Genomic DNA, 11,206 nt, shown 5'->3' with positions numbered 1-11,206 from the left:
AAACTTAAGAATTGAGAAGCATAAAGTAGTTGGAAATCAAAGCTAGAAACCAAAAGCTGAAATTTTAAATGAATTACCTAGTATGCAAGATTGTGACTATTGGCAATTCCTCTAGATTTCAATTCATCCATTCTTAAACTAATACAATCTTCCATCTAATCTCTACTAGGATCCCCTGCATCCTCAACATAACTTACTAGCACCCCATGTGTACTGAAGAATATTATAACCTGCCCAATTTACTAAAAAGTGAGAAAAACATTCATCAAAATCTCTATTGCAGCATCATGGACGATTTTATTAGGTCCAACACACATTTCATGGGGAATGCTACAATGCTTGTAGTTGCATTGGGGACTTAGTCCAATCCATTGATCTAGACATTTTATTAGGCCCAACACACATTTCATGGGCTATCATACAAACATCACATAATTTCACAAATATCAACCATTTGATTAGTGGACTTAAATATGAACCGTGAAGACCATTTACAAAAAGTAAATATGTCCAATCAACAATTTGGTCCATCCATATATTACGGCCCATCATGGATTGCTTGTGATTTTAAAGAATCAATTCTGTTAGGTAATCAAAATTCATAACCATCCCATCCATGGCTTAAAAAATGGGATAGCTATAAAAGTGAGTCCGAGTCAAGGATAAACTGGATCATTGGATGACGCAAAATTGCAAGTAAATAAATAGGAAAAATAAATACATGGTTGACCTTCATTGACCCCTACACAGGTGGTTGTGGCTATATTAGTATGCACGAGATTTAAAGAAATCACTCACTAATTCAAATACTGAAATATGAGCCTATAAAACCTTAAAACAGAGCAACAGATGTAGCGCCCTCGGCCATGGCCACGCCCGCACCCACAACCTCGACCTCGTCCCAAAGGCCTCCCTGATTCAAGAACACCAACATAAGGCTGATTAACAAACACATCCGCACAGAATGATGAAGTGGAAAGGAAAAAAAACACCAGAGGAATGATGGTTACAAATCAGGAGAATGTCCTATAATACATGCAGTTGACTTCTTGGGCTTGACCCTAGGTGTCTCCTCAACTAACAAAGTCTCGAGGTTCAAACTATTGGGGAGGATGTAGTATCGGATGTGGTTGTCCCTCACACTTAGGTGATCGAGGGTCACCGGATTTTTACCTTTCAAGGTCAGCTTCACAATCTTAAGATGCGTGTTCATGCTAATATCTACTCTAGTGATGGTGCCATGAACAACGGTGCCATTTTTTAACTCGATCGATACCGTCTCATTATTCAATTTCATCAAAAACCTGACGAACTTAATCTTAGCGAGAGATAGAGGTATAGAAGACACTGAAACTAGGGCTTGCCAACCTGAGAATCACATAAATATAGCATTTTTTAGCAATTCAATGAAAACCTCAATTGGAAATAGGGTTTCTAGAGTTTTAGATAGATAGAAAGGAAAACAGAGGGGAGAGAGAGAGAGAGAGAGAGAGAGAGAGAGAGAGAGAGATGGACCTAGGGTTGCAACTTCTTCCTTCATGAATCGTACACAAAAACACCATGTCAGATCTCCATTTGAGAGAGAGAGAATGTGAGTCATGCCCCAAACTCAAAAACCAGGCCCATAAAATTCCCGATCACCGAATCCGCTGCCGACAGCCTCCGTAGTACCCCATTCTCGACTCCCAATGCCCATACGCCAAATTTCGATCCTAGGATCGTACAAGGAGGATTTTCCAACGTACATTTATCTCATAAGAAGCATAACCACAAGTTTACCCAAATCACAAAAGCAACATCATCATCACATATCCACTAATATAAACAGTTGAATACAGTGCTGAAAGGGAAATACGTAATGCGAAAATCAAAGCTCCAGAAGACAGCTGCACGCTCCAAGCTCAACAATGCTGCGACCTAACGCCACCTGCATGCATCTATTGTGCATAAGCTTATAAAAAGCTTAGAGGGTGGTATAAGTGTGTGCGCAAGGTAAGTGTTAAGTATGCAATATCAAAGCAATGTAGAAACATGGTGGTAAGTCCATAAATATCATCAGTCTTATCCAGGCTATGCGATGCAAAAACATAATAAGCCAATATCATACACTGAGGAAGCAATGTAGATCAGTTATGTAATGCAGAGACATAGTAAGCCAAATATCATATACTGAGGATACAATGCAATATGCAAATCCTGACAAGTCCATAATACCATCAACCGTATTCAGGCTATGCAATATAGAAGCATAGTAAACCAAATGTTATGTGCTGAGGATGCAATGCAATATGCAGTGCGAATGAAATAACCAGCTGGAGTATGAAGTCGGGATGATAGTACATAATATCGCAGGCTATGGGGTCCATCACAAAGGACTCTATCCAAACTAGTCCCATACCCAAATTTGAATAGGCAGACTCAATGTGGTAAACTCCTAATCTCAGATTGGTCGCGTGCCCAAACCGAAATCGTGGCCATCGCAAAGGTACACATAATAATTAGTTGCGTACAACCAGCCCGAGTGGATAGTGAATGAATATATGAATGAGTAAAATGTTGAGTATGCAACTCTTACTCAATAAGTCCACATATCAGTACCGTACATCTCTGGGATCATCACCAGGGTCTAGTACACTCTACGCCACCTGCTGCCCCATCAAGCACACGACTGGGTAAGTGGAAGAGACCTCACTATCCGCTTACCAATATAGGCCTAGCTCGTCGATAGCGGACCCATTTATGAGCTGGTCAGACTCAGCTTAACATTGCCCACTCCCTCGGGCGGGTAAGGCCACACCCCCTCCCAACCGACCACGACATAGTGGGAGACGTGGCCTACTGGTATACAGCCCTCATGCGCCCATATATATCCACTCGGTTTAGATGTTAGGGCGTCCTCTGGTACCAAGAGGGTTTAGGGACTTTCACCCAGGGACATTTATGGCACCCCATGTAAAAAAAAAGATTTTTGGTGTCCCATCTAGTCATCCACGACATGTCTTTGGAGCCACGACCCTAATGTCACTAGGGCGTACGTTGGTCATATCATAAAATGCAAGATGTACGAGTCATATCATCCAGTCATGCAATAATTTGCCCAATGGCATGTGCTATGATTAATTACTCCTCATAACAAGCATATATATGATGTGTATGACATGGATCGTGAAACTATACTAAGCATGTTATATGATGATGATGTACTCTTCTCATGTCAAGGATGGCCCTAAACGGCCTACTCATATCAAGAATGGGCCTAACGAGGCCTAAGGGAAGGTCACAATGTGGACATTTAACCATCAATGTGGACATTCAACCAACATTGCCCATCAATGTGGACATTCAACCAACATTGCTCCCAAGGAGTGGCCCTCATAGGGCCAAACATATAGTAGGGCCCATGGCCTCACATAAGGGCCTCACATACAACATGATAGGCCTCACATATCACAATGGGCCCCATCACATGGGCCTCATATACATCAAGTGGGCCGCATCGCATGGGCCATATATACATCACAATAGGCTGCATCACATGGGCCTTACACATCGTAATGGGCCGTATCTCATGGGCTTAATACACATCACAATGGGCCGCATTACATGGGCCTCTGTAACGCCCTAAAAATTGAGGGTCGAGCAAAAGCTCAACTCCTGAGTTCTAACACACATCACTTATGCAACATAGATAATGATGATTAAATGTTGTCTGTATTAGTGCATTAAACATGAGTGAGATTGTACCACATCAACATATCATACTCCGGAGACAGTTAAATTACACAAGCGGAAGACTATGACAAATATATAGAGCATATAAGTGATTGTAAGTCTCCAGAGTATGAATGTCACCAGGTTAAATAATTACATATATAATTCTAAAATTTACAAAATAACAAGGTGTAATGTTCAACTAGTCCGTAACCATGTAGCCCCGTCAACGTAACTCCAGGTCTACATAGACCCATCAGAGAGTTGCATGTAAGAGAACTCCTCGTCGTCGTAGAAGTCAGGCTCCGTCTTGTAAGCCTTGACATCACCTGAAACTACAATAGAGTCTGGTTGGTATTTTAAAACACCGTCCCAGAGTGGGAGTGAGTGATTAACTCAGTGGAGCTATAAAGCAAAGGTCAACATGTTATCAATTTAGTCAAGCAGTAATGATAAAGCAATACAACAAGCATTCCTAAGTACTCTGGTTAATGCAAGGATGGTATGTATTAATAATGTACGCCCTCGCCTGCATTCCCTCTGCGACATCATCTCACGGTCACGCATGTAACACTCCCTCTATGCTTAACTCCAACGCCAAAGGCACATGCAATGCGGTGCATGTGCGTGATTAGCCAAGTTCTTAATTAGATCTATTCATACAGCAGGTTTGGTAAGCTAAAGTACCTCCCTTTATATCATTGACCCAAACAATGATCTATCTAAGATTGTCAATCCTAGTTAGTCGCATACGATGACAGTTCTAGGTCGCTACGAAGAGGCTCGTCACCTCAGCGCAGGCTTAGTTTATACTCGAAGTCACTACGGAAAGGCTCGTCACCTTAGCGTAGTCCTAGTGTATACTCGAGGTCACTACGAGAGGCTCGTCACCTAATCGCATGCCGATTGATGAGTGTCGAATGTGGCATCTCAGACCCCAGTAATTGCCTGATTTTACGTACATGATAAGGTTTAATACCATATTTTAATCGTGTTTTATTACAGGATGAAATCAGGAGTGTGTACTGAAAGATGATGTTAAGAACATGGATTTGGCGCTCCAAAATTACCAGAGCACGGGATGGACTCCAGAAAACCAATAGTGAAGATTTTACACGCCTGAGATTGAGGAAAGCAAGGCAAAGGGGCTCGAAAAGGGTCCAGAATGCAAGATCACATGTTTCCCGCCATCCGATCAACTCGAAACTTCATACACGTGATGGGGACCATAAATTAACCGTACATATTAAATTTCAGCCATTGACGATCTCGGGAAGTGGTCTAACGGCCAGATCAGCCCCTTAATTCATTAAGTGGGGCCCGCCGGATATCTGGATATACATCAATTTTGGTCCTGACGGTGGAAATAATATGAGAAAAAGGATGGACGGTGCAGATTTCTCAAAAACATTACAGTGGGCCCTGTGTATGCAGAGTGTGCATCGTGCACACTTGCACCGGCTGCGCACCGCACCGCTGGGACGGTCAGCGAGAGCGCTGACCCGTCTCTCTCTCTCGCCGCTGCAGCGTCCGCGGAACCGAACCGCGGTCGTCGGTTGTGGGGCCCACCTAGTGTCCAAATGGACAATCCAAACCGTCCATCCACTTCCTGGGGCAGCCATTACCATTGCCTAGGTGGCAAAAATTCAAATGAACACATAGATCAGAGCCCAGCCGTTCAAACGCAGGTTGGACGGCAAGACAGAAAGCCGCGTGGGCTGCACCGAATCCACCCCAAAACCAGTCAATTCCTACTGATTTTTCGAGCTGAAACCAATGGACGGCGTGGATTCCTGTGAAAAGTCCAATAATGGACCCAACCATCATCGCAGCGTCGGTTTGGCGTCCGCGAAACGCACGGACGCTGCCAGTTTTTGCGGAAATTAGTGGGCCCCACTCGTCAACCTTCCGGAAGATCTGATCCGTCCATCGTGTAGAGGGCTTCGAGAGCTTCAAAACCATGTTGATATTCCTCGCCCATGCGTACACACGTGTGCGGTACAGAGGCCAAAAGTAGACTGCCCCGGGACGTTCAAAACTGAGTTTTTTGAGATTTCTTCTGTGGGCCGCGCTAATGGACCTTCAAAACCACCTATTCTTGACTGAAATTTCGTTCTGAATCCAATGGACGGGGTAGATTTTCCAGAAAATACCTCTATGGGGCCCACCGATCACGGCTGTGAAAATTTGTACTCCGAGTCCTTCTACGACTCTGCCACCGACCCCAGCCATCCAGCAGCTATAAAAAGGGAGTTTTAGACGTGGGAAAGGCATTGAGAACCAGGGGATTCCAGATCTGGAGCAAGGGAGAGAAGAAAGAGAAGAAAGAGAAGAAAGAAGAGAGAGAGAGAGATTGTTTGGTTTGACGTTTCTTTTATGAATTTTATTTAATATTTTTTATGGATTTTATGGGTCACTAATCTCTCAGATAGGGCTGAGATGAAGCCCCTAATTTGATTAGCTCTTGTATTGGTTGATTTACTTTTAATTTCAATTAATTTGTTTCTTTCTTTAAGTGGGCTTTATGGGTTTAAATTCTATACTTCTCCATCTATGAACTTGATTAAAGTATATATATGGATGTTGTTTGGATGCTTATTATAGGTGCTTGTGTCTGATCAAGAACAAGTTTCCTATAGAGAAAGAATCAGGGTGCTTTAATGAATGTACATTCCATGTACCCGACTAAGGATATGGGATATGTCATTCATGGCATTGCTTAAAGGAATTAGACAGTTTGTATGCCCGATTAAGGACACAGATTGTGCTTTCTCTATATAAGTGGTATCAATCTAGATCAAGGTGAATCAACAGACAAAACAAGGGTTAGGATAATTAGGGGTGGATTCGAAGTCCTAGTGCTCTCTCTCTGATTGAATTTTCTTCCCTGTTCTTAATTAATTGTTTTTCATAAAATTATGCTTAGTAATTCATTCCATTATTTGTTGGATTAGTTAAGGAGAATCATAGATTTGAATTGTGACGACCAGTCCTCGTGGGAACGATCTCGTAATACGTACCGTATCTGCATCTGATTCGTATACTTGTGAGTTTAAAAATCATTTAAATCGTGTTGGTTTAAATAAAACATCAAGTTTTTGGCGCCGTTGCCGGGGACTGTTTCGTTCCAAATTGGATTTAGGATTCTCTCTTATCATAATTCATAGTCTTAGGTTTTTTGACTAACTTTAGGTTAAATTTTTTTTTATTTTTTTATTTTTTTTTATTTTTTTTTTTTTTAGAAACCAACCTATTTCCTGTTTTGTAGGGACCTGACATAAACTATTAATTTGGTAATCTCTTTCCGAATTTTCTATTTTTTTTTCTAATTTCTATTTTTAGAATTAAGGTTTTATTTTTTTAGAAGTTTCTATTTCTAGGCTATTTTATTTTATTTTTAGAAATTTCCTATTTTCTAATTCTAGATTCTGATTCTTCTTTCAAGTAACTTTCTATTTTCTAGTTTTAGAAATTTTTCCCTTTTTAGAAACTAACTTAGTTTTTTTATTTCTAAGATTACAAACTTTCTTTTTTAGAAATTAACCGTTGCTTAGGATTTTTTCTAGCATTATTTTAGGAATTTAATTTATTTTTATTTTCTTTTTGTTTACAGGAATTGAGGAAGGAAGCTGCTAAATAACATTGTCTTCAAGAGGAGGAGCTCCCTATTCTTCAGACATCAATCATCTCCTTTTCCGGGTTCTTTCTTCCCATTCTTATTTACATAGTTTTAACTTGTTTTAGAATCTCATAGTTTCTAGGTCTAGTTTTATTTCTCTTAGGTTGCTTCTTAGTTTAGTTTTCTTTCTTACATTGCAATAACATAGTTTATGCTAGGACGTAGATCCCTGAATATAGAACTAGCACCGTTTGATCCTGAGATTGAAAGAACAATTCGTGAAAGATTGAGAAATAATCCTGTTGAAATGGCGAATGAGACTGAAGTTAAAGCTGTCAAAGATTATTCAGCTCCTGTCCAATTTAATGCGCCTTCATGCATAGTGTTGCCAACCACTACGGCAGCACACTTTGAACTTAAACCTGGAGTCATACAATTGTTGCCATCATTTTATGGATTGGACAAGGAGGACCCATATCATCATGTGAAAGAATTCTTAAACATTTGCTCCACCTTTAAGTTCCAAAACTTCTCAGACGATTCGATCCGCCTATGCCTGTTTCCTTTTTCTTTGAAGGATAAGGCGAAAGCATGGTTGAATTCTCTAGAAGTTGGATCTATCACTACATGGGACCAACTGTCTAAGAAGTTCTTAAACAAGTTCTTCCCCGTTCACAAAACCAATGCCTTTTGTAGAGAAATTACTAACTTCACACAAAAAGAGGGCGAGCACTTTCATGAATGTTGGGAAAGATGGAAGGACTTGCTTCTTAAATGTCCTCACCATGGTTTTGAGAAGTGGCAACAAGTTCAATACTTCTATGACAGTCTGACACCACAGAACCGTCGCATGGTTGATACCACTAGTGGAGGGTCATTCATGACCAAAAGTGATGTCGAAGCGTGGAACTTCTTTGAAACCTTGTGCGAAAATTTCCAGCAATGGGATTATTCAAATAGAGGTGACAGAAGTCCCCAACCACAAAAGAGAGGTGGTATATATGAGATAGGAGTCATACCAGAGCTGAGCGCCAAGCTTGATAACCTGACAAAGAAAGTTGATGCTCTGGTTTTAAATAATGGACCACCACAAACAGCTCAAGTCGAGGCATATGCCACATGTTCTAGTCCTGCCCATCCTATGTAGTCTTGTCCATCTGGTGCAGCATTCCCAGAACTTCTCTCTGAACAAGTTCATGCTATGAACACTTTTCAAAAATCTGGGAATGATCTTTACTCGAACACATACAACCCAGGGTGGGCTAGACATCCAAATTTCTCTTGGGTAAAAGGACCACAACAAGGAGGACCATCTGGAAATCCTCCCATGCAACCGCACCTCCAAGTTGGCAGTCAACAACCTCAACAGTTTCCACAATATCAACAACTGCCTACACAATCAAGGAAACCATCTCTTGAGGATACACTCCATCTTTTCATGCAGAGTTCTCTCCAATTCCAAAAAGACACCCAACAAACCTTATTGGCCAACCAGTAAAGCTTACATACAAATGCACAATCCATTGCCAAGCTGGAAGTACAAATGGGTCAACTAGCTGCCACATTGAGTGAGAGAGAGAAGGGCAAGTTCCCTAGCCAACCTGAGGCTAATCCAAAGGGACAGTATGAGATTGGCTCTAATTCCAACCAAGGGCAATATCATGAACAGGCCAAATCGATCACTACCCTTAGGTCAGGCAAGCAGATTGATAACAGAATAGGGATGCCTGGGGATGAATCAAATTCTAAAACAGAAGATCAAGATGAAGCAGAGAGCCATACCAATGCATCCAAAGTCCAAAAGCTCTCTGACTCTCCAAGAGCCACTAATGTGCCACCTTATGTGCCCAAAGCACCCTTTCCTCAACGTCTGGCACCAACAAAGAAAAGAAATAACTTTGATGAAATCTTGGATGTGTTTCAAAAAGTGCAAGTCAACATCCCGTTGCTTGACGCTATCAAGCAAGTCCCTGCTTACGCTAAGTTTCTTAAAGATTTATGCACTCAAAAGCGTAAGCAGAATGTTCATAAGAAAGTCTTCCTTGCAGAGTAGCTCAGCTCCATGATTCAACATAACACCCCTCCTAAATTTAGGGATCTAGGAGCTCCCACCATTTCTTGCGGCATAGGAGATCATAAGATCGGGAAGGCATTACTTGATTTAGGGGCGAGTGTCAATTTGTTACCATATTCGGTTTATGAGCAGCTAGGACTTGGTGAGTTGAAACCGACTAAGGTAACATTACAACTAGCCGATAGATCTGTCAAGGTGCCCCGGGGTATTATTGAAGATGTGTTAATCCAGGTTGATAAATTTTATTTTCCTGTGGATTTCATAGTTATAGATACTCAGCCTGTCCAGAATCTTCATAGTCAGATCCCAGTCATTTTGGGTCGTCCATTTTTTACCACATCTAATGCTATTATCAATTGCAGGAATGGAGTTATGAAATTGTCCTTTGGTAACATGAATATTAAACTCAATATTTTTAATGTAGGACAACAATCCTCAGATTTGGATGACATATTTGAAGTGGACATGATCGAGAGCCTTGTGCAGGACTCCTTCCGTACATCTTTTGAAGATCCTCTTAAGACCTGCTTAGCACAATCGGGCATGGATTTTGACATTGATAGTCCCATCCATGAAGTCAATGCATTGCTCGACTCTACTCCTATATTGGAGACTGAAAAATGGAGAGCGAAAGTGGAACCTCTTCATCCCTCTGAGACTCTTCCTGACAGCCCAGTTTGTAACTCTGAGAAGACAAAGGCGAGCAGGCTGCTTAATGTTCTTAGAGCATATAAGGCAGCAATTGAACAGAAGATAGAACAAATCCAGGGAGTATGCCCCACTGTATGGATGGATCATGCTGTGGTAATATCGCATAACATGCAAAGGAAGCGTGATCTTAACATAGAAGAAGTCGTTCGAGCAGAAGTCCTTAAATTATTTGACGACAGTGTCAGTTGCCTTATTTCAGATAGCACAGTTCATGGGAACTCACATCACTTGTCTGGGATTGGTTAATGAAAGTGTTGAGGTAATTTCTTTGGCGGACCCTGGTTATAAAGATTATTTCATTCATGGTCCGTTCTTGTCTGGCTGAAGACGTTAAACTTAGCGCTCATGGGAGGCAACCCAGCCTTTTGCTTTATTATATTGTTTTTTTATTTCATTCATTTTCATTTTTCTTAGTTAGTTACTTCAATGTTTGTGGGTAACATTACTGCAAACCCTCACGAGACTACAACTCGTCCACTAGGGGTAACCTAGGGGTTTAAAGGCTTGTTGCATGCACTAAATGCAATCGAGAGCACCTGCGAAAGTGGTATAGGTAGGATCTTCTTTTGTTTTTCTTTTTGTTATTTTAGCTTATGTTGATTTCTCTCTTGTGCTAACTCGCTTTTACGTTGAAATTTTTCACAAATTTTGAGAAAGCTTCTTGATTCTCCATCCAGGTATTATCTTTTCATCACTCCTCTTTTATTCTCGTTGTCCCATGTGCATTGCTTGTTTATTTCTTTTACATTGAGGACAATGTAGATTTTAGGTTGGGGGTGGGCGATTAGGGTACCTAATCAGTATTTTCTTGGTCTTGAGCAAAAATTTGTGGAAATTTTAAAATTTTTTTGAAATTTCTATTGAATTCAAAGTGATTTTGAAGGATAGGGTGATTTTAACATTATAAGATTTGTGATGTTGTTAACTTATGACTCTTGGATTCGGCCATCTGCATGATTTCACAGTCAATTTTGAATTGTTAACCCATGATTAGAAGTTGTAAAACATTGATTGAGCCATGATTTCACATATCACATCTCGCTTACACATTAGGTTTTGGTTCGATAACTGAATGATTAACTTGGTAAAAA

At 40.8% G+C, this 11,206-nt stretch overlaps 1 protein-coding gene and 1 non-coding gene across 2 annotated transcripts in view; both read right to left on the bottom strand.

Moving 5' to 3' along the window:
• Nucleotides 1–851: 851 nt before the first annotated feature.
• LOC131217491 (small nuclear ribonucleoprotein SmD1a-like) overlaps nt 852–11,206 on the bottom strand; it is a gene marked incomplete at its 3' end in the record, with an annotated part of 31,305 nt that continues 20,950 nt past the window's right edge. Inside the window, exons 2-3 of the mRNA XM_058212427.1 lie at nt 1,036–1,368; nt 852–913 (exon numbers count right to left, since the gene is read on the bottom strand). Coding sequence (XP_058068410.1) covers nt 852–913; nt 1,036–1,368 — 395 coding nt within the window. The remainder of the gene's footprint in view (nt 914–1,035; nt 1,369–11,206) is intronic.
• On the bottom strand, nt 8,014–8,122 carry LOC131217957 (small nucleolar RNA R71). Its single transcript, XR_009157537.1, has one exon. It is a non-coding gene; the product is annotated as a small nucleolar RNA R71 (small nucleolar RNA).

This window comes from Magnolia sinica, chromosome 10 (assembly GCF_029962835.1).
Source record: "Magnolia sinica isolate HGM2019 chromosome 10, MsV1, whole genome shotgun sequence".
NCBI classification, from domain to species: domain Eukaryota; kingdom Viridiplantae; phylum Streptophyta; class Magnoliopsida; order Magnoliales; family Magnoliaceae; genus Magnolia; species Magnolia sinica.
This window is presented reverse-complemented; position numbering and strand designations above follow the sequence as displayed.